The sequence below is a fragment of the Pholcus phalangioides genome, unplaced genomic scaffold, assembly GCF_987345545.1.
Source record: "Pholcus phalangioides strain wild (caught in Gottingen) unplaced genomic scaffold, Ppha-v1.0 ptg000003l_1, whole genome shotgun sequence".
Lineage (NCBI taxonomy): Eukaryota > Metazoa > Arthropoda > Arachnida > Araneae > Pholcidae > Pholcus > Pholcus phalangioides.
The window spans coordinates 37,396,374-37,423,837 of record NW_028301596.1 but is presented as its reverse complement, the minus strand read 5'-3'; the positions used below and the strand labels follow the sequence as shown (position 1 = coordinate 37,423,837).

The 27,464-nt window shown below is 34.6% G+C and overlaps 1 protein-coding gene across 1 annotated transcript in view; it reads left to right on the top strand.

Annotated features, from left to right (window-relative positions):
- The window catches only part of Arl5 (ADP-ribosylation factor-like 5), a 39,121-nt gene extending 13,815 nt beyond the window's left edge, over positions 1 to 25,306 (top strand). Inside the window, exons 2-6 of the mRNA XM_089247707.1 lie at positions 2,398 to 2,458; positions 5,106 to 5,253; positions 10,442 to 10,525; positions 12,474 to 12,625; positions 20,541 to 25,306. Coding sequence (XP_089103833.1) covers positions 2,398 to 2,458; positions 5,106 to 5,253; positions 10,442 to 10,525; positions 12,474 to 12,625; positions 20,541 to 20,592 — 497 coding nt within the window. The 3' untranslated portion in view covers positions 20,593 to 25,306. The remainder of the gene's footprint in view (positions 1 to 2,397; positions 2,459 to 5,105; positions 5,254 to 10,441; positions 10,526 to 12,473; positions 12,626 to 20,540) is intronic.
- Positions 25,307 to 27,464: the final 2,158 nt, after the last annotated feature.

Sequence of the window (27,464 nt, the reverse complement as noted above, 5' to 3'; positions counted from 1 at the left end):
TAAACAGAACGGAAATAACGTAAAAAGATTTTTTTCCTTCATTTTCTCACGACCCCCCTCCCAGCTGAGAATGCATACATAGATAACGAGCTGCTATTGAAAGTCAATGGAGTCATATGTGATGGGGAGAAACGATCTGTTTTTCTTCACTTTTTTTCCCTCTGTGCACATTTGACACTTCTATTGAGTCATCATTCCCTTCCTTGGGGTTTTATGTGCTCCTATGTGATCACCTGTCTGGCTGGCGTCACTGGATCCATACCCAGCTGTTGAAAACTTCCATCCTATGCTCCTTTATTTCCTTGGTTCATGGACAGTCATAACAGCTGCTTTTTGCGCTCTCTGTGCTCAGTTTCTCCCATGAAGGAAAAAAGAAAAGAAAAATTCATCAGTTATATTTGATATGTTTGACGATTTTTTGGATTCTTCTTATTTGATGTGCATCAGTTTTTTGGGGATCTTATAAAACTGAGAACTGACTGTAGGCCTATTGATAAAATTTTACAAACAGATTATGGTAATGGATATAATTTGGCTTTAGCTGTTTGTGATTGTTTCTTGTTGAATTGATTGCTGATAATTTAATGATTTTATCAGGAATTAGTAAAATCACTAATTAATTGATAAATTACTCATTGTTGAAATTTGAGTAATTTAGGTTGATTCAGTTATTTTACCAAACTGATGGTTCTACATATTCTTTCCCTCCCTCATTTTCAAATGAGTTAGCATGTCAGATGCATATGAGGAAAATCTGATGTTCAACTGTTTGTATGTGAATAAGGAAGTAAGAAATTACCTGAATCATTGTGTAGAGCGATTTACTCCAGAGAGGAAGCATTTTTTAAAGTTTTTTTTTTTTCACTTATAACAACAGTAGGAAGTATATAGTGTATATGAAGTACATTTTTATGGGACCGTAGACCAGGCATCTTCAACCCAAGTGCTCGATTCTAGTGTCTGCTTTCATGCTCACGAGAGCACTTGATCAACGTTCCTGTTAACACCTTAGAGGAATTCCATTTAGTCATCGCCATTTCATGCATTCGTATGTCAAACTACTTGCCATAAAAATGCTCTTTTGATGTTTTAAGTCATCACAAGTTTTCCAATCACGAGCACAGGTACAGTAAGTGCTCGTGATTGGAAAAAGGTTGTAGACTGTCAGTCAGTGTGGTCAAGGCATTATACATCATATTACCAATTTATTGATAGCAAAATTAAACAAAGAAATCTGATAGTATTTTTAAATTGAAATTTCTAATGACACTGTGTTTGAAATTAGACTATTTTTCACTGTTATAAAGTTTAAATAAATAAAAACTTAGTAGTTTTCTTATTAGAATTCTTTGGTTTATGACAGAAGCCATATCACACAGTATAATTGAGGAAATGGCACAAATCAACAAGATATTGCATTCAAAATTTTGGAATATCGATGAAGAAACAAGTTTGAATTGTAAAGAACATTCTTTCCATGTGACCAATTTTATTTGACAGGGAAAAAAACTTCAGACTAGATCTTGAGAAATGCTTCTCAAAAAGAGATGATAATTGCGTGAGCAGCAATTTTTGTTTCATTAAGCCAAAATGAAGCCATACGTCTCAGACATTAAGAGACTTGCATTGTATTGATCCTGTTTTTAAGTTTAAGAAGTCTTAGAAGGAAAGAATCAGATTTTTGTCTGCAGCTTGGCATTTTGTTAAGCCACTTATTAGTAATGTGTGGAGTTTCGCAGGTGCTTATAAACAAATCCTCTCTAAAAATAGAATGAGCCAGAAAAGAAGAATATCCAACGGATGTAATTGCATGAATTCAGCTTTTTTTAAAAAAAATGGTATTCATCAACATATTAAGTTGATGAAGATTAGTTGTTATTTCTTCATTTATCTTTTCATTATGTAACTGCCAAGATATAATTGCCTGAATTTATCTTCTTTTTTTGATGGTGAAACATGTTGATGAATAACATTAATCTGGAGATTTGGATTCTGTCAGCATTTTTTTTGTTAACTGTCATGTCTATTACGGGGCTTGACAAATCCCAGGTCTCCATGATAGCTAAAATATTTGTTCTGGCCCCTAAAGTTTTCCAATGAAGTGTCATTATACATGATTGGAGTCAGAGGACAGAGCGCAAAATTTTCGGAGTTTTTGTAAGCATGTCAACCAACACGTAAAAGGGGTCTTTAAGTCCCAGAAAAACAGAAAACAAGATTATTTTGGATTTGTTTTACCTTTATTTCAGAAAAAAAAAAAAAAATGCTCGGCTTGTTCGAAATTAGAAATTTGGTTGGGGCATAATTTTTCGTTTTTAGATTTGTCCAGCCTTGATGTAATATGCTATTGAGTCCATATTTTGTACAACTCATAAAAAATGCTTTTTTCTTCCCTAGAACACAAAGTTGTGATAGTTGGTCTTGATAATGCTGGCAAGACAACAATATTATATCAATTGTAAGTATATTGCGATCTTCCCTTGTTTTTTGAACTTTTTTTTTAATTATTTAAGAAATTATAGAATAGGTTATTGTTATCAATGTCTGAGGAAGATATTTTTTTTCTGCTGGATATATTATTCTAGTTTAGTGGTTCTTAACCAAGGGTGAGAGGTGGAAGAAAATTACGACATGTTGACCGATTATTCAGGGAAATTGAAATGATGATAAAAATTGATTTTTTTCATTCCTGAAAAAAGCATGCTTCGTACAGACATTTTTACACCTTATATCTTTTAACTTCCGTCTATGGCCGTGATTCCAATGTGGTGCTCATGCCCCACCGGGGGGGGGGGGGGGGAATATGATTTTTTAGTGGTAGCAATCAGAATTCATAATTCATATTAAAAAAAAAATAATTTTTCAGACTTAATGAAAAATAAAATTCATATTCAGTGGAAAAACAATTTCAGAATTGATGACAATTCATATTTGATTAGTGAATAATGTAAAAATTAATGAAAATTCATTTTCAAGGGAAAAAAAATCATCTCGGAATAAGCAAAATTCTCTAATAATGTAGGGCTTCCTATCTAAACTCTAGATCACTTTTTTGCATGTGATTTTTTTTTTTTTACAAAATATGTGATGCCTGATTCATTTAAACTTCCTTCTGTTTTGAAAATGATGTTCTAACTCGTATGATGTTAGTATAAGGGCTTGTATGATAGTATGTTATGATACAACTTGTATCTTACATATATCTTACATAATATGTAAGTTAGTATGATAGTAACTCCTTTGATGTATTCAGTTTGTTTTTGTTTCTGAGTTCTGCAAGGCCAGGTACAAACTGGCCTAAGAAAATTATGGAACTAATCAGCAAATTGGAACAACCAAACTACCCATTTGCGCAAGTCTTGAGGAGTAAGTTGAAATATTTTGAGTGCCAAAGTATGGTAATTTTTGAAAAAGACAGAAAAATTTTGATGAATGAAAATAGTGAATTTAAGACCGGCATATAATATGATGCTAAAGACAGCTGCACATAACTAAATGGACTCTACACACATGACATTAACACTATAAATGAAGCCTATCAGCATATGGATATGCATTTTGGACATTTGAATCCACAACACCATCCACATCATCTTTGTAACCAAATTTATTACTGGAAGTCTTTTCCAAAAAAATATTTTTTTAAAAATAAGTTACACGGGATGGGGAAAAACAATCATGTCAATAGAAAGCTATTTCTAGTGATACACTAACAGACTTTTGGTTATATCATGCTGACTTCAAATGCCACCAATATAACCCAAAACATGCATAAACTTCTGCAACATAAATGTGTTAGGGCTACGTATACACACATGTTCCTTCATGTACCAGACTTGATAGACATTTCGCAGAGGAATGTTTACGAGTTGTGTTCGTGGTCAAGTGATAGTAGTGTAACAGACTTCAAATACGAAAAAAAATTGTTGGTTTATGAACTCTTCAATGGCAGCTATTAATTTAAATTAAAAACGTGCCGTAATTAAAAAATAGTCATGATTATATTTGAAAGAAAAAAAAATGGGGTTGTTTTTAGCAAACAAATGCAAAATTTTTGATTTGGATTTTTTTTTGCGAATGAATTCAAAATTTCTGATTTCAAAACTTTTGCAAAATTTACTTATCCCTAGTTATAATACATATTAGTAAAGGTAAAAATCTTTATTAATATGTTGTAAAAGCTTCAGGTACTTCAATTTATTCACTAATTATGGAATGTTATGTGATGTGCCAGCTGTGCAAATGATTTCAAAAATCAAACAAGACTATTTTAATGGTTAAATCAAGGAAAACATAAAAAAAGAGTCCAGGCATTAATTTAGTATATATACAGTGAAATCTGTATAAAACGGAATGTTAAGAGACTGAAATTATTTTCTATTGCAGATAGGTTTCCATTTTATAAAGGTGCACACAAAAATATATGCTGCGATTTGTTTCTGTCATTTTGCGAAAACCTTAAAATTTAAGAATATTATCCTAACTGCTATAAACCAACGATTATTAAACAAAGACATGCATATTTATTTTGAATTTTTTCATGTTTGCTGTTTCAAATTATTTACTACTACTAAAGATTTTAAATTTCATATTTAATGTGCTAATAGTTAAACTTCAATATAAAACATTTTCCTGAATAACTATAGAATAAACACTTACTTTTGTCAAAAATGGGGAAAATATATTTAAAATTAAAAAAATTGAGAAATTGCATACCTTTTAAAAAATAGCGACAATGAGTTAAACAACCAATAACGTTTCTGAAAGAAAGATTCTACATCTCTGTAACACTTAAATTCTGCTTTTCTCTTTCCACGATGACCTCAATTTTTGTGTTTAAATTCAATATTGTATGTGTTTCCTGAGGCCAGTCACCATCTGTACACTGAATGAAATGCTAAAAGTTATATAAGCTTATTGGTTTCATTCGCTTGAATGTAGCTGATACGCTTATTTCATTATTTCATGCATTTTTCAAATTTTATAAAATAACTTTTTTTATCAAACTTTTATAGTGTAATCCTGGCCTTAGCAATTTAAAAGTTTTTGATTGATGCATACTTTCTGATAGGGTCTAAAATGTTTATTTAATTTTTCTCTTGCAGTTTAATGGATGAAGTTGTTCATACTTCACCAACCATAGGAAGCAACGTAGAAGAGGTAGTTTGGAAAAATGTTCACTTCATCATGTGGGACCTTGGAGGACAGGACTCTCTCAGAGCTGCCTGGAACACTTATTATAGCAACACAGAGGTAAAAAAAAATGTTTCCAGCAATATACAGTCATACAATCATGTAACTATTATAATGCTGTAGTACCCTGTAATACCACTGATGGGGGAGATGAGATTCACTTCTGCACTTTAACCTGATCAATATATATAACAGGGTTTATAAAAGTTAATTTTCTAAATTCAATTTAATAAAAAAACATGGTGGTATAAAGCAGGCGGGTCAATGGATGGCCCGTTAGTTGATTTTGTGTTGCCCGTGACCAGGTAAAAGTACTTTGTAGTAAATTAATTTTCTTATTATTTAAACCATCATTTTCCACAGCAAACCTGATTAACAGACTATTTACTGTATATACTCGTATATAAGCTGCCCCCCCCCCCACTTCAGGACCACCAAAACCACAATAAATTGAAAACCTGTGTATAAGTCGACCCAAAGAAATCTGTGCATTTCAGAGAAAAAAATTTCTTATATTTTCATGCAAAATGAATAGCTTGCAGAAATTTACAATAGAAAATGACTCAAACTTTTTAATCCATTTCATCTGAGTCTCCAGGCTCATCGTAACCCATCAGATCATCATAGGGTGCACATCTTCGTTTTTATCTTCATCTGGGCTGTCTTATCCCCATTGTCACTTTCAAAGAGGATATCATCTTCAGTTCCGTCCATCGCATTGCTGATGCAACACTTTTTGAAGGATCGGATGATGGAAACAGAATTCTATGCCTCATGTACCCATTGGCACACTAGACCAATGTCAGGTTTCTTCAAGTCACCACTTTTGGTAGTTTTTTTATCAACGGAACTCATCCATTCGATCTGCAAATCCCTCAGTCTTTGAAAGGCTTGATGCTCACATCTAAAGGCTGTACAATCGACGTCAGCCCATTTGGTATCAAAGTCAATGATGTTGTCGATTTCTTTGCCTATGCTTTCACATTATAGGTTCTGTGGGGTTTCAACATATCCCATACCAATAATGCAGGTTTCTCGAACGGGTGAAAATGACTACTGATTGCAGGGGTCGATATTTAAAAACTGACCCAAGTATAAGCCGACGCCCCACTTGAGGAACAAAGTTTTCCACAAAAAACTCTGCTTATACACGAGTATATACAGTACATTCATTATTTCTAGTGACAATATTAATTAACCTATGTTCTCATCACACTGCTTTTTCATACATACATATTGCTCTTAAAGTTTGTTATGGTCATTCTTAGCTTGTTTTTTTCCTTCACCTCGTTGGGTTGCCTTTTTATGCCTTTGTATTTGTTGTGGCTGAATGTATATCTGGTGTTCTGCTCATAGTGACAAAACATTTGAAAGTGGATGCCAACTTGAAATTACAAATACCTAGTCTATGCACACCCCAATAACTCCAGAGAGCAAAAATGTGTCATGGGATGGTCGGGCTCATATTGTGCTGTTGATCAAGAGAGTTCCACATCCAGATACAATTTTTTGTGTCGAAAACACAGAAGCCCAAGTTAGAAAATAGTGTTGAAATTTAGAGAAGTCGTCTCTAAATTTTGACATGGCAGGTTGGTGACATTCCGTATTGAAGCAGACTAATATTTTCTCAAACCAATAAACCAGTATTCTGTTTAAAGAAGGTAACTCAAGTTATAAGAATATATGTGTTGCAAATCTGGTTCAGTGTAATCATTATGGACATACAAGAGCACCAGGTTATGGTGTGTGTGCGCATCCTTTAACATCAAAAAGTAGTCTGCTTGGTCCATAGTCAATCTTATTACGGTACCATCATGTGTTTATCAGTGATAGCAGTGTTAGAATTGAAAAATAAAAGTCACTGGTCCCACAGACCAGTGAATATGAGAATCTACTGGTCCACAGACATCATGACTGGTTATCTAAACAAAATCTATTCTAAATAATAATTAATTTTACCAAATATGTTAGCGTTTTGAAGAGTTATGTACCACCAAGGAAGCAAAAAAAGGCACAAAAAATCCACTGCGGATCGGTGATTTTCCCATAGGAGATTCTTCTGCGATCAATGCATCAACGTGAGGAGGGGCATGTAAAGTTCTTTGCTACTGGTCCCACAGACCACCACAATTTTTTTTTGGTGATTCGATTGTTTAATCGAATCACTAGTCTTGGACCAGCAGACCACCAATGATTTCGAATGTTGGATAGTCAATATTGTCCATGCACAGACTGACTTTTAGCATGTTTTCCATCCCAGTAATAAAACTCGTCTCAAAGCCTCCCAGCGTAATAAATTCCTTGAGCATCTATTAGATCCTTGTGGCACCATATATAGGTTGCCAAATCAGATGTGAGGGATAAAATAATTGCAGAAAAATGTTTTGTCTGTAAAATTTCAAACTATGAATGTAATTGAATGGATTAATTTGCAAAAGAAGCAGTAATTTTTGATGCATTGCATCTACTAGCTGGGAACCAGAAAAACAACAGATATGTATTAGTTTATGAAGTGGAGCCCAAGGTAAAATTTTAATGACTAAATTGCCTATTTTTCACCATGTTACTTTTGATGGATACAAATCTGCAAGTTTTCCGGGTAATTTTACCCTGGTGCAGCCTAGGATGCTGCAGCTGACCATTATTTTGGCCCTTGAATAATGAAAAGTTGGCCACCCTTGAATAATGAAAAGTTGGCCACCCTTGAATAATGAAAAGTTGGCCACCCTTGAATAATGAAAAGTTGGCCACCCTTGAATAATGAAAAGTTGGCCACCCTTAATATAATGTGTTTTTCCTTACATTCAGAAACATCGATTTTATCACATTTGGCACAAAGAAACATTTGCAGAAAGCACTTACTTGTTATCACTTATGGGAGGTATGGAACAGACCAATATCATGGAAAAAAATTTGATTATAGTTATCAGGACTTCGGTTTATGTTATCAATTTTTATTTTTTAGCATTTAACCTTTTTTTTCTTCTCTTTTTTCGTATTGTGAAGCTAAGGTTCAACCAGGCTCATTTTTTCCTTATAAGTTATCATTATCAATCTCCAAGATTATATAGGAGGTCAGAAGGCTCCCTTGATGACAAAAATTTCTGTATTCAGTTCAGAATGTCATAATCCCCCACGATCCATGTACATTTAGTGCTTCTTTTCCAATGCCTTTCCTGTATTGAAGTGTGTAAGGTATTAGTATCTTTCTTCAGTTCACTAACAGCTTCTTTCACATTCACTGTTCCTTGGTTGGAAGACTTTCACAATTGAATCCATAGAACATACTGTACTGCATGAAAAGTATCGTAATTTGTAATATGCATTAGACAATTCCATTCGAACTCCTTAAATTTTTTTTTAATTTAAAAAAAACGATTGTAACTTATACATAGATGGTAAAAAAAGTATGGTTTTCGATTAATTAGAGGAAAAAAAAAGTACAATGAACAAAAAAATACATTTTGAAACCAGTTCTGTGGAAAAGACAAAGAACAAGTTGTGCGGGTATGTTCAGTTTCCATACCCATTCAACCAAACAGGACATATGGTCATTGTGTTTACAACCGGGTTTTTTTTTCTGGATATAGTTATCAATGAATTATATTGTTATCAGAAATCCAGAGTCCCAATGTGATCACATTAAGCAGTGTGAACTTTATTTTTCTACAGTGCTATGTATTTTGATGGTTACAAGATGGGAATTTCAAAATTATTTCTGCTGCAGAACATACTATCACAAATACTATTTATCCCCCTTTTGTGCATGCTTTTGTGAGTGATTCCCTAGGACTAGCCCAGGGTTGGCATGATAAAATGCCAGTTAAATTCATGTCTGCTGGAAAAGCTTTTTATTTATTTATTTGCATTAGTAAGAAAAAATATTCATTTATATCAGGGTCATTCTCACGAAATAAGACAAAAATAAAAAAAGCTTATCGAAAAAAAAATTCTCTGGGACTTTTCTTCATCTCGTAATAAATGAAATGTAGTCAGTAATGAAGTTTGTTTAAAAATTCATGTGATGAAAAAAATTTAATCCAACCATTAAGAGATGGGCAAATCCGACAAGACATTTTGACTGTTTCTGTCCTTATCTTGATATTTATACTTGAAACTCTCACCATGTTCTATGTATTTTGGTATTTTATTTTCAACTTGGACAAACATTGATACTCTGAATAATTTTTTTATCAATTGCATTTTTATTTTTTAATTTGTTTCCTCATTCTTTTTTTTTTTTGTCAATTTTATGGGGGGAGACAACAGATTTCTAATCTGCCTCTGTTTTGCTAGAGCACAAATTACATTCTCAGTCTTTAGAAAAAAATCTTTTGCAAAGTCTTTACATGAAATATTACTGCAGCTTGATGTTGCAACCAAAAAATTTAGATTTTGTTTACTTCCCCCCCTTCTCCCAACTTATGATCAACCGTTTTCTTCTGGTTACCTTATACCGGAAGGGAAAAAAGCATTTTTACATGTTTTACAACACTTATCAAAAACTAAGCATGTTGGAAATGTGCTTTTCAGAAATAATAGATGTCTCTGAACTGAAACACGTGATAAAGTAAAAATAATTTTCAGTTGCATATTTCTCATGAAAAAAACCTCAGGAAAAGGACATTTAGTAAAAACACTCGCCTCTTTTTTTTTTTCCTGAATAAATCTAATTTGTTAATTTACAATTCTAATTGATTTAAAAGGAGGTTCAAGTGTTAGAGCTACATTCTTCTCAACACAAAGTTTGATAGGTAGCAAGTAGTGTTATAGGACTTGAACACCAATGTTTTCCAAATGTCACAAATGGGGGAAAAAAGCTGAGGAAAATTTTCATTTGGTTATAAAATATTGTAATAAAATATTTATAACTGTAAAAAGATGAAATATGAAAGTACACTGGTCTTAAAAATATATATTATTGAAAAAAAAAGATAGATTATTGTTTTAAGATAGAAAAATATATGATTTTAAAATTTGAAAAATGTATTGGGGGACAGCCAGGAGGTCATTTCATTAACAAATGGAAATTTGTTCATGCAAATTAAAAAAATCTATTAATGAAAAAATTAAAAACAGAGTGGCAACTTTTCAAGAAACTGTAAAATAAATTGAAAGTGACAAAAAAAAGTTCTATGTCAAATATATTTCATTTTAAACTGCTGGGGATGCAATTTAGGCATTTTGTGAGAATCACCCACCAATGTTGTGTTTTTTTTATAATACAATTCCTTTATTCAATACTTAGTTTCTCATCGTCGTCATCGATAGTACAGACAGGGAAAGGTTATCAATAACGAAGGAAGAATTATGGAAAATGCTTGCTCATGAGGTAAGTGAAACAAGTGTTCATACAAAAATATAAACCCAGATTGAATGATTTTTGTTTCTTTGCTATATGCCTCAGTGCTTTTGTTCCTGTTCATCAATGTTCCATCTAAGCTGTGTGCAGAGCTGCAAACTTTTCAGATTCAGCAACATGTGCAGGACTTCAAGATTATGAATTTATATTGCGGGGTTTTAATTATTGCCATTGACAGTTATAATCATACTAATTTTAAAAAATGAAGAAGAGAAACACTAAGTTTGTTGTTTTTCCCAGTCACCATTCCTCTTTAGAAAGCGACCCCCCCACCCCCATTTACATGGAAAAACACACTAGGTGCGCTCTCTGTATGAACGGTGGTCAAAGCCACCCAATTCTATGAATATAAACAAACATGGTGCCCATTCACATGGAAAGTGTTTTTTTTAATGTGCGAGATTGAAGATTGTAGACGGCTAGTATTCAATCACCATATTTTCTCAAAGAGAAAAATAAGGTGCTATTGGTCTTCTGATGCTTGCCATATTCCATGGCAAAAAATTATGAAAAATCAGAATTTATGTATCAGAAAATTTTGGACATTGCCAGTTCTGAGCATAATTCTTAATTTGTTGCTAAAAGAATTGCCGATGGGTGAGAAATTGACAGCTTTTATAAATCTCAATTAATTAGAATGATTTCCAGAGAAAAACATTCAACATGAAGAAAATGTCCAGTAAATATCAGAAATTTAAGGAAGTATAATTGAAAAAATGGGCAATCCCTTAGCCAGACAGCAAATGGTAATGTACGGGAATGTCCCGTAAAATATGCGCTATATGGTCACTTTATGTATTGCCTCATAAGTTGGTTATTATGGCCATAAAAAAAAATTGACATGCAAAAGTATGTTTGGCGGATTTTTAAGTAAATTGCAGGGTTTTTGTATGGAAGTTATAGAATTTTCACTTTCTGAAGGTTGGCGGGTCTGTGTGTGTATGGTAGGGCACAGTGATAGTGAAAAATAGCCATCTATTTTTGTAACTATGAATGAAGTTGTTATATATGCTATATATATTATATGTATGACTTGGCAACAGCACAGAGCGCAAGCTTCAATACGCATTTGTCATTCGATTGCTGTTGGGATTCGAGTTCTGGTGGCCATGGTGGTCAGTCGTGTTTCTCCATAGATATTGTATTATGTTCGGATAAAGTTTATTTATGCTATTGTGTAATTCAGAATGCTCCATCAGTCTGTTTATTTATGCTATTGTGTAATTCAGAATGCTCCATCAGTCTGTTTATTTATGCTATTGTGTAATTCAGAATGCTCCATCAGTCTGTTTATTTATGCTATTGTGTAATTCAGAATGCTCCATCAGTCTGACTCTTATAAATGTCCAGTGAGATGTTTCATATGTATAATGATTGAATAATTTTAGCGTTGTGGGCCTGTTGCTCTCTGTAGCGAGACTTTTTAACGGGGAAATTGGTGCGCATTTGCACCTCAAAATTGGGAACCACAGAAAACTAAATTCAGCCGACCACCAATGTGGTGACAGTAGGGTTCGAACCTGAGCTTTCGCGATGCGAGTCCGTCACTATGACCACTCGACCACCACAGCGACAGTTTCAAAGGGACCAGGCTGTCCCCACCCTTATAATGGGTATTTAGGGGTAATAAAATATTAGCCCCCTTGAATGGATATAAACCATTTTAACTTTCTGGGGGGGGGGGGTCGCTGAAAAAGAGGAGCAAGTTTGGCCTTTTTCTCAAAAGTCATAAAAATTCAACATCATAAATGATCTGGTTCATCATGAAAATTAAAAGAAAATATAGAAAATTGTCAAAATGATTAGTGGTCCTACTAGTGTTGACTAATTACTTAGTCCCCCAAAATTTTATGTGACTGATTTTTCATATCTGTATATAGACTGCATTTTAAACATATTCATTTTTCTTCATCCGTAGGATTTATCGAAGGCTGCAGTTTTAATATATGCCAATAAACAAGATATTAAAGGTTGTATGAGTCCAGCAGAAATATCTGAACAGCTGAACTTGACATCCATTAAGAAACAGAGGTGGCAAATTCAAGCATGTTGTGCTCTTTCGGGAGAAGGGTAAATTGGCTATATCTCTTGTTTTTGCTTTTTTTTCTATATTCTATGCCTTAGACTGTGTTTGTTTACATAAACATGTAACACAAAAGATTTGTTCTATAAAAGCTAACTAGCTCACCAAAATTAGAAAGTTTTGGAACTTTGACAAGAAAAAAAACTACCTTCTTTAGTATGTTTTGAAAAGATATACTGTAGTCAGAAGCTGACATGCAGGATTTTCTTGGGGGAGGGGGAAATTGCATTGCAATTTTAACCCCTGCCAGGACAGGGGTTGGGGTTTCTTTTTTTACCTTAATTCCCATCTTATATTGTCATTTACAAGAGCCAATTCAAAAACCATATATTCCTCTTCTTATGGTAATAATGTCATCCCTACATTCTCATAAACCACAAAAGAATACAAAAATAGCTGATTAAACACCCCTGTTAATTCCCTCAGATTAAAAAGGGGGTGTTTCTTAGCCTTTAACAGACCTTTCAACCTTGTCCCACCAATTCTCATTGGGTTGAGATTGGGTGACTGAGGGGACCATTGAAGCAATTGAAACTCTGAATCATATTCCTTAAACAATCTGAGATAATTCCAGCCCCGTGGGAGGGTGCATTGTCCAGCTGGAAATAGCCATCATCATCACAAAACATTATGGCCATAAACGGATACACGTGGTCAGCAACGATGTAGAGGTAGGTGCTGGCATTGATGGATGTTTTCAGTGAAAATAAGGGATCAAGAGTATACCAGGAATCAGCTCCTCCAGACCGTGATTCTGCTGCCACCGACTTGAACAGTTGTCATGTGGCATGCCAAATCCATGGCTTTGTGCTGCTTGCACCACACACACAGATCCTGCCATCAACGTTATAGAGAACAAATCTTGACTCGTCAGACCAGACAACCTTCTTCCATTCATCAAGTGCCCAATTTCAGCGTTCTCTAGCCCACAAAAAGCGGCTTTCTTCAGTTTTGCAGTGAAATCAAAGAGACTCTTGTTGGTCGCTGGCTATTTAAACCAATTAATTTCAAGATCTGTCGTGTAGAGCTTGTGTGTGCCTTGCAATGATCCCGAGTTGTATTTCACTGCAATTTGTTGCATTGTAGCTCTTCTGTTGCTGCACACAAAATGTGTGTCAGTTGCCTGGCACCTATTTCATACACAAGCTATTTCTGCTCACTAGTTCATTTTCCTCTCAAAGTTTTTTGGCTTAGCTGTCATTCTTTGAAGACTTAAGATGCTGTTGTAAGAGAAAAGCCAAGAAAGTTTGTGGCTTTGGAGTTACTGGAACCGCCCCTTCTGGCACCTCCATCATGACGGGTTCAAAGTTATTCAAATCTCTTGTTTTTCCCATGAACAGGCAAATTGCAACGTTAGCTGGTGTTTCTGACCAGGAGAAAGCTTTTTATCAGCAAATTTAGTTTATTACATCAGTGCACATGCTGCACGGACGAGTCGAAGTTTGAATGAGGGATGCTTCTAATATTTTGGCCACCAAATGTGGTTGCCTGGGTTGCTTTGATACATTGTTGTTTTGCTGTTATAATTGATTCTTGGGATGCAGTGGGAACCATGATCTGGTTGGGTGTGTCCTTTAATTCATGGCTTTTGTGCTGAACTCTCATTGCAAGGATTTAAGTTTGAACCCCATTGGCAGCGCAGTGCTAGTTGGTTGAAGCTACTACTACTGCACTGCACATCAATTCTGGCCATGTCGATATTCATCAATTTACTGTATATAGAGTTAGGTCAGAAATGAAGGCACCACATATCAGTGGTTGCCTCAGGTTCATCAGGAAGCACTTGTTATCTATATTTTTCCCCCAAGATAGAATCTGCAGACTTGACAGAAACCTTCACTGTAATAGATGAGCATCTTATCATGGCATCACTCGGGCGCTAAAATTGGCTGAAGCTGGTTTTATATGGCTTTTCACTTTGAGGCGCAAATATGAGCTGGTCTCCCATTTGAAAAAGTCTCTCCACAGAGAGCAGGCAGGTCTTTCAACATGGTACATAACATGAATGAAAATTTAGTCATCCACCATATTCACTCCAAATATTGAAGACAGATGTCACCACCACCAGAGCATGAAACATGCACAGTTCTGGCAATATAAATGTGCTTAATTCTCGCAGAAACTCAATGTACATTCATACATGACCAATTTGTTAGAAATTTCTCAGGGGAATGTTTATGAGGTGTATACATGGGCTTGTGAGTAGTAGTTGGTTAACATGAATCTGAATGCAAAACCGGTTAGTTGCTTACTCAAGCAATCAAGAGGTTTGCTCAACAGCCGATAGGTTGACATGACTAAATGATCCGTTTGATTCAGGTTCAATGAGCGAGAGATATTGTGCTTAAAGAATTAGGAACATGAGATATCTAACATCACTCACTTTTACATTTTAAGTGAAATCAGGTGTTATAGACTACTCTTATGCAAAATTTATATTAAAATTGAAAAAAAAAACAACATTTCTAAGTTTTGCAAAGGTCTTAGCATAAGAGCTTTTCTCAATATCTGGTCAACAATGACATTGAATCCACCCTACTGATTCCATCCAATTGGCAAAAGCTTGTTTCCAAAGAATGTTTTCACAAGCCAGATCCATTCCAAATAATTGGAACACTGAGAAAGTTGCCAATCAAGGTACAACACATAGCATGACTACATAATAAAGGGTATGTATCAGGGCTCATTGGAACACTGAGAAAGTTGCCAATCAAGGTACGACGCATAGCATGACTACGTAATAAAGGACATGTATCAGGGCTCGGTCCAGCCAAAATTTGGGTCTGTTTTCTGGACCCTTCACAAAATTCTGGACTTGAAAAACAGGGCCTTTATAAAAATCTGGATCTGAAAAATGGACCCTTCACAACAAATTAATGAAAACATAAATTTAGCGTTTCATTGCTTTTGTGTTAAATTAACTAGATTATTTCACTTCCCACGAAATTACTTATTTTTCACAAAATTAATTACCCTTTTCACAAAAATAAGGAAAACAAAAACAAGACCCTATAAAAAATTTTTTGACTGACCCCCCCTTCTCAATAACATGTATACCATACTAGTGTAATGACGATTTGAATTTAAGTTTAGCTAATTTACCAATTATAAATTTACTGATTTTAATTAAGTTAGGAGATGGCCATGAAAAGGGGGGGGGGGAATCATCAAAACACTAATCAGGTTCACTGCAAGAGAAATTTAACAAATCACATTACAACTGAAATAAAACGATGCTACAAAGAGACAATACCAGACAACAGCTATTAAAATATTTCACGATCATTTAATCAGACATCTGAATTACTCAATTAGGGACCACCTTTGATCATATTTTTAAAAAATATTCCAAATGGACATATTCAAAAATAAAAATTAAAAGATAACAGCAATTTATCAAACACCCCTAAAAAGGATATGTGATATGCATCGTTGATGAAAAGAATTATTATTACTAAGGCAAGGCTATCACATGGTCAATCTCAACAAATTAAACTTGTAAAACATTTAGGACACAAATCAACTTGGCATCTAGGCATCGAATGCCAGTAAAAACATCTGACTACATATTGTGAGGGTTCCTCAAGATAAATTACTATTATTCTGCTGTGCAAATGAAATCAATACCAAATCATTAGTTGTGGTATCTGGAAAGAACATTGTCTTGTGGTTGAACCAACAACCACCAGTACTAAAAGGTCTGTGGATGTTTCAAGTGTCCGCTCTTCATTTCACAGTGTTGACAGGAAAATAAGAAATGTAACTTGCATCATGTTCCGAGGACGGTTAGAGCCTGTCATAGGTGCACGTTCAAAAACTAGCTGTTGACCATAGAGGCACAATGAATGGCGGACATGATATGAAGAATTTGAGATTTCACCCAGAACAGGTCATTTCATGTATTTAGTTCACCACTCGAATCAAAGAAACAATTATATGTAAACTCGACCAAAAAATTAAATAAAGTCTGGTGGCTCGGCTAATAGCTGACTCCCCAGGAGAGCAAATACATTTTTAAAAATGCAAAGTTGCAAGAGATTGAGAAAAAAAGCACACTCAAAAAGTTTGAGAAATTATGGAAAAAAAGAGTTTTTGTACTGATGGGTTAAAAGAGATGTACATGTTCTGTACAGAAAAGTACAAAACTGCCTACGTGCCAAATTCAAGCATGTCATTTATGCGAAGGAGGAAGAGAGAAAAAGGAAAAGAACACAAAACACCCATGCACGAATCTCGATTTTACATGCCAGAACACTCAAACCTATACCTCGATGTGAGCACTCAGAATACCATAACCCATAATAATAATAATTAAATTTTTCAATATTACACTAGGCTACTTTTACTTCAAAATCATTGAAGTTATATAAAGGAAAAATAAATTCCAAATTTTGTGACTTGAAATCAATGATTTTTTTTAATCAAGTGATTTTAAATCGACATATCCTGCCCTTATATGTAGTCTTCTTTGAGACAGAGACGCATGCAAGGTTGAAGAGGGCATGTGGGCTGTACTTAAAGAAAGAAAGGCAGCCAATTTTGAACCCAAGCACATGTTCTGTTTCGTGTGTGCGAAGCAAGCCCTAGTAATGCACACGCTTTTTCCTTATATTCACAACCTGGCAGTTGAGAGGTTGGCATGATAGTCTTGGGTTGTAATAATTAGTATCACACTCATCAGAGAATTCTAATGTGCCTTAATGGGGTGATTAGTAAGAATTTTACTAATCCAGGGGAACCGCAAATAAATTATCATTAGGGTGATTGAACCAAATTAAACACATCACAGCAACAGTATCACTCAAGCACATGTTCTGCATGTGCCGTAAGGTTGAGAACCAGTGATATACTTACTACTACATTCAAAAAGTTCAGAGACTTATTATTTTATTACGGAAGAATTAGTACAGATAAAACCTGTTTATTTGGTGTTTCTTTGAAGTAACTACCCACGTAATTATGCACTTTTGCCATTGTTCATACAAAGATGAAAGTGTTGATTGCAAGTCTTTTTTTTTGGCTTTAATCTGCCAGTGCCTTCGTCACTGCTTGCTGTACTTCTTCAGAACCTGAGACTCATCGTCCCTTAAGCAAATTCTTTATCAAAGGAGAAAGGAAAAAGTCACATAGAGCAAGATCAAGGAAATAAGCTGGTCGTGAAAGTATTTGACTGTGATGTTTTGACAGGTAATCTGACACGTCAAACGTCTGTATGATTCGGTGAGATGCAAGCGACCAGATCTTTGGAAGACCATGCTGTGGGTGCTCTGTCATGACACTGTGCCAGCTCGCAGGTCCATTCTGGTGTCAGATCACTTGTGAAAACATCACATTCCAGTACCTCTATAACCAGCTTGTTCCACCTGATCTTGCCCTATGTGACTTTTTCTCTTTTCCCCGGATAAAGAATTTGCTTAAGGGGCAATAATTATTAGCCTTTGTTTTGCAATGAGTCTTCAGCTGACTGAAAAATGTTATGCAGTAACAATTCCCATAATAGTGTTTTCCCACACTTTTCTCAAAATTCTTTCCAAGGTTGTTCTGAGACATACATCACAGTTTTCAGCATATTCTGCTTTGGGAGTTATCTGGTTCTGCAGCAAGCACTTGTGGATGACGCCACTGGCGGGCACGCGACACAAAAAGGCTTTCAATCCTCATTTACATCTTTGTATGAACAATAGCAAAAATGCATAATTACACAGGGTAGTTACTTCAAAGGACACACACCAAATAAACAGGTTCTATCTGTATTCATTCTTCTGTAATAAAATAAGTCTCATAACTTTTTGAACGTAGTAGTATGTAAAAGCTGTAAATAATTATTGTACAGTGTGATCCAAAAGCAGACCTATGAACTCTCCGGATTTGTTGAAAATTTCTCTGGATTTTAGCAGAAGATTAGATTTAGAGGAAATTCTTTTTCGATTTATTTTAGATCGAAATTATTTAGATTTTCTTTGAGCTTTCACAATGTCGTGACATCAGTGACTATGGCTGTGCGCGTTGGGGGGAAAACACCTATAGGGGGAAGCCGTAGTTCACGGAACCTACCTACCCAGTTGAAGATGTCACTTCCCTCGAGTAGGCGTGAAAAAATATCTTGGTGACTGCATTTATCGGCAACCATGGTTGCAGACATCCCTATATAATTATTGTATTCCATCAACAACCACGCGTCAAACACAATAACAGATATCGATTGTACACCACGTGATATGCGATACCATATGAGATTTCTTCTTCAGCAGCCTTATATACATAGTATTTTGAAGTTTTTTTTTTGTTTTCTCTGACCAAATGTCTTCAAAAAAAAAAAAATCTACAACTGCTTTTAAGAGTTTTATACCCAAGATTATCCATCACTGATAGCATCCATGATTATATTCTGCTTAGGGGCTATCCATGACCTGCCGAGAGACAATTTTTCTCACTTGATCAAAAAAATTATCACAATTTCTTTTATCGGGTCCGAGAGTGGGGTCCTTGGTGATCTCTGCATTTCTGGATTCCAAAAGTTGGTACGTCTGTGCGTAGGTTCTTGACAATAAAATAACAAATATATGACATAAAAAAGTACTCTTGCTGGAATTTTCAAGTAAATTGCCAGATTTTTGTGAGAAAATTGCAGAATTTTTACCTTTTTAAAGTTGGCCGGTCTGCCACGCAACCCATTCTAAAATATTTTATTTTTAAATTGCTATCAAAAAGCAAATTAAAAAGAAAACTATATAGTTCGAATAAAACAACATTTGTGGATGCAAAAACAAAGTTTGTTTCAATGTTACAATATATATTCAAATTGTGAGCCTTTTGCATGAATGCAAGCGTACATTCTTTTCCCAGGTTTCTGGCCACTTAGAAAAATTACCAATTCAATCTTTGATTGAATTTTTTTTTTTTAAATCAATGAAATGGGAATTATTCTTGTGCATTTATCTTCAGTTGTCACCACAAGAAAACATCGGGAAATGACAGGCCCAATGATCTTGGTGGCCACAATTCCTTTTAAGTAAAGTGATCATCAAAAAGTGTGTGGAGTAATCCATTTTCTCATTAGACGTATGGCAAGTTGCGCTCCATCCTGTTGCAAAAAGCAAAAATTTTCATTTTCATCCAACACTGCAATGAATTACCAGAAAATATATCCTTTTACAGTTTTTCCATCCACTGTCTCTTAGAAAAAATATAAAAAAATGGACCCACAAATTTTCCTATGGTGTGAAACTGAGCACCACAAACCAATTTTGAGTCAATGCAGAGGCTTTTCATGATAGATGTGCAAATTTTTGGTACACTAAATTCTGACGTTTGATCTGATCTGGAGTTTTCAACTCTGGAACAACCCAAATACGACAGGCACTAAACTTCAATTTCTTCAGGGCCGTGTGAACAGTACAATATTTCAACATTTTGTCCTTTAGTTCACACATTCCATGCTGGCTCTGTATAGGCGGACACGACTTTGCCTTCGGTCTTCAACATTTCTAGTTTGTCAAAAATGGGACATCAATTGGAAGATTTTGTCTTATTGGGCACAGAAACATTTGGGAATTAATTTTTGAGCTTGCCAATAATGGCTTCAAATGAATGAGTTGCAAAAATATTGTTTAATCATAAAAATTCTTTGCTTCTGGCAAAAAAAACATCTTTTTCATACAACAAACAAAGAGCCACTGAGAGTATCAGTGAGCATGGAAAATGGGAAAAAAAATAGAGACTTTCCATCTTGGACAGTACAGTGCTGCTGTCTATGAAAAATTTTTGTGATTTACAATCAGTAGAATTTGACAAATAAATTTTATTTTAACAGGTTTCGTGACTTTTGGATCACTTTGTATTAGTTTTTAGCATCTAGATTTTTATTGTAAGTGATCATTACATTTTTTAAAACTGTTGCAGATTATACCAAGGCCTAGAGTGGATTTATAACAGTCTGAAAAGTAGGAAGTGACCGTGGCTTGCTATCATAGTGCCTGATTCTAAGTAATACATCTTTCACCGTTTTTATTCCTTGGAAAAAATAGACAATTTCTGAAGCTGCGGCAATGACAGAAGCCATGTTAATAATTAAAAGAAAACAAGAAAATAAAGACTTCCCGTTTGCAGGTGTGCTTCGAAAGAGTGACAACATGTAATTGGCATATGTACTGGTTCTCACAGTTCATTGAAGAAACTTTTTTTCTTCTTCTGTCTTCTCCTTATCGAGTGGTTTTATGTGTTGCCAAAGATTTACGGTGAACTTCATCAAAGAAAATTAATCGATATTTTATGCATTCATCTGCTGTTCTCTGTTGGAATGCAGAAAAGAATGTGTATCATACATAAAAATGTAAATATATTATGTATATGCTCCTAGCTATGTGTATTTATATGTCCATATAATATATATATTATACATATGATATATTTTTTATTTTTCACGAAGAAACGAAATGTGGATTGGGAAAAACAGGCCTGGAGATGTCGATTTTGTAGATCTAGATTTGTTATGAACCAATTGATTATGTACTTTAGCTAACTACAATTACTCATTTATTCAGATGATAATCACAAATTATGTAAATGAATTTTTTTCTCTCATGATTTACAGAAAATGCTCATGATATTATTCATTTCATTATTTATGTGATAGATCATGGGGATGCACAGCCTTTTCGGTCCATGAACCAGATATGCAAAACAGCCACAAACTGATGTACTTATGTCATGTGGATTCTTTTGTACGAACACCTTTCCGGGATCTGATGCAACCCATTCAGCCAAGTAAGCTGTAGGTTGTGCATCCCTGTGCTAGATGGATGAAATTTTCTCGAAAACTGGTTTGAAACTCACATAATGTTTTCACATCATCATCATTATTTATAATCAATTTCGAGAAATGTTTGTGAAGTCGATTAAAAATACCACATTTCAGTCCCACTTGTTTATTTCAACACTTCAGCTGTGAGTCCTATCTATAGATGTAAAAACTATATGGCACTGTGTGGGGATTTTAAATAGGTGTCAACGAAAGTGTTCAACATGACTCATTTACATCAGTTTAAGACTTTGAAGGTTCATCTGATTCAAATCCAGAATTGTACAAAATATTAGATTAAATATTTGAAACATGCACATTCGACTGAAAATTATCATATTTGTTTCACCATTTCAATAACACTTAAGCATGTTATGTTTCACTAAAATGTGACATGTAGAATTATTGTTCCACTCCTTGCTCATTTTATGCTATTGAAATTGGTGAACTAAATTTTTTTAGTCTTCCCAGGCAAAAAAAAGTACAGCTGGAGTTCTATTATATGAATTGTCAATATTGTTAGGTAATATCAATATCCGGAGGCACTTTGAGATATCAAAGTTCGACTGAATACATGAGATATTGTACATTTTTCTGGGTTTTGTGAATTTGTTCCAAGGCCTTTCCTCACACTGGGACAGTGATGTTGCGTAGATACCTAGCAACCCTTGTGCCACTCGCACAGGGATACTGGAGTATTGAGGTGAGTAGCAAACCTATGCAATCCAAAGGTTGGTGACTTGCCATGCTAGTCTCATTGCTACTCAAGTTCCCTTGAGTATCTCGATCATCAAAATATCTCTATGTTCTTGTGATCCTGGGAAGGCAGTCATATAAAAATTATGTAATCTTTCCACAGTCTCCTGGGTCTTGAATTGTTTTCAATAGAACTGTGAGTGAGAACAGGCAACCTGAGTTCAGTTTTCCAGTCCTTTGGTCTCCTGGCTACTTGAGATCAATATCCCCATGTGAGGAGAGCTTATTTGTCATAAATGGTTGTTTTCCCAGTTTCATCTGGTCTAATATTTATATGGTGTGGTGGTAGTTTTTTCTGGTCCACTGTATTTTGTTATCTGCACTTGTGGTCATGGAATGTGGCCACATGGAATTCCACTCGAAGAGGCTGAGCTAGACACAGTGTAATGCAGTCTTGGTTTTCGTGGCAGATTTTTATTCTTTCTTCAGTGAGAATGAACATTGAAATAGACTGTGAAAAGACAATTGAGATGGATTTCTCTCTTCAAGAATTTGTCACATCTTCTGCAGCAGGCTTTTCCGCACTTACGATGCATTTTTTTAGTCACATGAGTTTTGTGGATTGCAATGTGATTAAATCTGGGGTTCTTTACCTTTGTTGTTTCCACAGATTCTATGTGCAGATGAAATGAATACCACAGACCCCCCCCCAAGGTATTGAAATGCAGTCCTTTACAGAATAATAATTCAATATGAAATGATGTAAAAACAATGTCAATCGTTTTGTCATCCAAGCTCCTCCTACAACTTCCCCAAAGGGTTCGTGGACCACTGGTTAAAAACTCCTGACCTAAATGGCAGATTATAGATGATCTAGACCAGAGGTTTGTCATTGTATTATTCATTTAGGATTATAGAATATCCCATATACAGTGAAACTTCTTAACAAGGGATATCCACACGGAACTAAACTCTGTTCCTTGATTAGGGGTTTGGCTGCAGACAGTACTGACTTGTATCGTGAATAAATTGCTGGAACATCTTTAGATACCTTGTGAAATTTAGAAGAAACTCTAGCGCATACTGTTAAACCGCCATTGAAGGCACTCTCTGAGTGTGGGACAACTCTGAACTTTTAACGGCCAGTGTTCCTTATTGAGAACGCCGGTTTTATAAATTTAAAAAAAACCACATTTTTCACGCATTGAAAAATAGCACTTGAATTTTTTCCCTGAAGAGATGAGGTTCCAAATGTAATTTACAAAACAGAAATTTCATTGATTTCATCACTTACGCCATAAATTTAATTTTTTTAAATCACTTATTTTTAAGAAACAGTAGAATTTAATTTTTTTGTTTTCAATTTTTCAGTGTTTCTATGGCCATTTGGCAAGTCCAGAAAATATACAAGATAATTTTTTATAGTGAATTTTCTGAATGATATCTTTAAACTAAAGACCCAAAAGAGAGAAAATCAAGGGGGGAGGAATTAGAGAAATCAATCCAATTGTTAATTCGGTCAGTAAAACATTAACTCTTTAAGTGGCAATTGGAAATCACCAAATTCCTCTTCAAAATGCCATATCTTTTTCAATGAAGTTGGCTTTCTTCTGATTTTCAGTAGGTGCAAACGAAGGAGGTATAGGGGAAATTTTTTTCATTTTAGAAATCACAACTTTACAAAATATTTGGACTTGTCAATGCTAAAATAAGAGGCTCTTATGAAGATGAGATATCTCGTCATTGCCGTTTAAAGGGTTAAGGGGATGGATGTCCTGATCTGTGTCCTTTTGAATACGAACTCGTTTACCTTTATTTAAGAGATAAAGTCTTGTTCCATGGGTGTCCCTTGTTGAGATGTTTCACTGAACTACACTTATAGCATGCAATCTATTGGACACCCCTTCCCCCTGATCTAGACACCTGTGATAACATGAGTATTCCACAAAAGACTGAGATGATATTGTTATTTGCCGCTGTGCTATTCAGTGGAATTCCGTACAACCAGATATTGTGATCACAGATGCAAGAATGTATCAAAATTAACTGTTTATCTATGACCATCCATTGGTGTTCCTTGTTGAGAGGTTTCATTGAACTACACTTAGCGTACAACAGTGACCTATTGGACACCCCTGATCTAGACACCTGTTAGCATGATAACAAGAATATTCCACAAAATATTATCACAAAAAGACTGAGGTGGCATTGTTATTTACCGCTATTCAGTGGAATTCCGTATGATTAGATATCGTGATCGCAGATGTAAGAATGTGTTAAAATTGACTGATTATTGATGACCAAAACAAATAGAAAGCAACAGTTTCTGACGTATATAGTTTGTTTGGAAACAGTATAGTTAATAGTTGCAAAAAATAAAATACTTCTCGCTATCGAAGATTGTCATGAATTGATTCGTGACATTTTGGTTTTTAGCTTTTTTTCTAAAAAAGAAAAAAAATCGTGCTACACGTCAGTTTGTTGATTGATGTCTTTATATAATATTTAAATTCAGCATTGTGGAATTTTTTAGTATTGCATTTGATAATAGTGTTTTATTTCTTTTTTCTAAGCGGGTGAAATTTTTTTTATATGCCGTTTCAAAATGTAGAAATTTTACTTATAATGAATTTGATTTACTTAAAATTTTTTGAATATAATGATGAATGTTAATTTTTTTTAAATTAGGATTTTTCCTTTATATGACGAGCTGTTAATTTAGGTAGGAATTGCGAACTGTAACAGATTTCTTCCTGTAATGTGTCTGTATATATACACGAGTAAATATGTGTGTGAAAGCCCCTTGTATTTTTCTAGTAATTTTTTTATATAATTACCGAAAAAAAGAGAGATTGTATTTCTAGATTTCACACATTGTCTTTTGTCAAGTTTAATTTATATTTCCATGCATTTGAATGTTCAATATTGTTTTTCCTTCTGAACTATTGAGTATAATTCTTGTACTCGCTTGTGCATAATAATAATTTTTTTTTTTCGTGCAAACTGATTGGAATTGTTGAAGCCATTGTAATATGGTAATGTTGGGGGGGGGGGAAATTGGATTCATACACAATGTGATTATAATTAATATAAAATAAGTGTTCGTCATATGCAGAGTACGTTGTAATGAAGTTTAAAACTTGAATAAAAATCTTTTCTGATGTTCATTCAATGATTTGGTTTGGGGGTGAATGAAATTACAGAAATTTTATAACAAGCTAATTTGTTAATTATAGTGTGATGTTTGTTATAATTAATTAATTACCAGTGTTCAGGAAGAGCTACGAGCTACTTAGCAAGTTATTATGTTGAAATAGATTTAGTGATATAAATGTAATTTTCCAAATATAAGACGCATATTTTTATACAAAAACAAAAATTTGACAAAAGCATTTCATGCAAAATTTTATGATTCTGAGAAATCAAAGAGAATATCACATTATCAAAATGTTTCCCATTTTTTCACTTGTATTCCAGTTTCTGGGCAGTGACAGTGATACCTCGGCTAACAGACTGAACTTTTCGGATAACAAAGATTTTATTACAAAAATTAGAACTTTGCCTGATTTTAATTTATACAAAAATTTTACAATATACATTAACAAAGATGTTAGTAGTATGTTTAACGGATGATAAGTAACAAAAACAAAGTTTTTCTGCCTTGGCTAATGACCACAGATTCAGCTAATTATCATTTCAGTTCACATGGATGCAAGAGCTTTCATGAAACAGTAACACTGTGAGCAAAGTTTTTGTGCCAATTAAAATTAATTCAATGATTAGCTGCCACTTGAGCCAAGTTTATTCATTTCAACTTTCACTTTTTAGATAACCTCTCAATCTTTCCGTAAGATTTTCAGCCATTTCAGTTTAAATAAATGATTAAATTAAGAGATAATGCATTAAAAAAGCCTCAGATTTAAATGGTTTCTGCGCAGTAAGACTCTTAATACCAAACTTAAGTCTGGACATTCTAGTAACTTATCTTTGCATATGCCCGTGTGTGTGAGAGAAATGAACTGACCATATCCCATAGCATCCCACCTCACACTTTTATTGTACTGACACTGATACACTTTTGTTGACTGATGAACGCGACGGCACAGCACATGCAGTGTAAAATAAAAACATGTTCAGTTTCCCATCTTTTAACTAATTAACGATTAGGGATGTGATGTCGAGGGCCAATGCAAATGGAAAAAATTTATTCCAGTTCTTCCTGTTTTCTTTACCTCTTTTCTCATCATTGTGACGCTTTATTTATTCTTCCCACGAGACGGATTTTTTCTCTCAAAATTAAGAAAGGGGAATCTACTGAACTCTTTTCTTTCCTCCTATTCTCCTATTTCTAACATCCGAAGAAGGAAACCAGTTTTTGAGATTTACGGCCAATACTTCAAACACAGATCGTCCAATTTTTTGCCGCCAAAAGCCTGTATGTGAAAGGGCCGATTTCTACTTCATTCAATTGTGAAGTCTTTTTTTATTTCAGTGTTTGGTCAGTTCTTATTTTTTTATAGTGCTTCCTCAATGTATAATGGGAGTTACGTTGGCACTTTTTGGGCAGTTCCTGGAACGAATTAAACGATATTATTTTCCATAGAAACGTGGAAAATCGTGTTTCGGCTGGAGAAGATTTCAGTTAACAAATGTGATTCCGGAAAGAGTTAGCAGGCAGAGGTATTACTGTAAATGTAGGGCGCGGATTTTTATGACCTAAAAATTGTAGACATGCAAGCATTTATGACCTAAACACTTACATATGACCTTGAAATTTTTCACATATCTTTCTCGTTATTGGTTTTTTTTTAAATTAAAAAATTAAAAAGCAAGTGCACAATTAACCTAATTAAATAAATTCAAATGATTCTTAGTACAGTCGAATCCCGTTTTAACGAACACTTTTTTATTTGCCCCAGATAAGTTTACATAGGAACAATGCAAATACCTGAAATTCCTTTACAACGAAATTTCGTTATAGCGAAGTGATTTCTCCAGTCTCTTGGAGTTCGTTATAACGGGATTCGACTGTACTAAGAATATTTCACTGAGCTCCTAAAATAAATGTCATCTCTCTGAGCAGTCGAAATCGGACAGGGCAAGAACTGGGGGGGGGGGAGATCTTTAGAACAGGCGGATTTATGGTTTTATTGCTTGTGGCCTAAAAAAATTTGCTACCCTTCTCCCCACTATACTAATTTTTTTGACCACTCACTCCTCAAATTTGCCGCCCTGGGCTATAGCTCGCTAATCCTCATTGCTATCAATACGTTTCCGTGTACAGTATGCAATAAAATGCGTCCCTGTTTCGGTTGGAAAACGATTGTAGT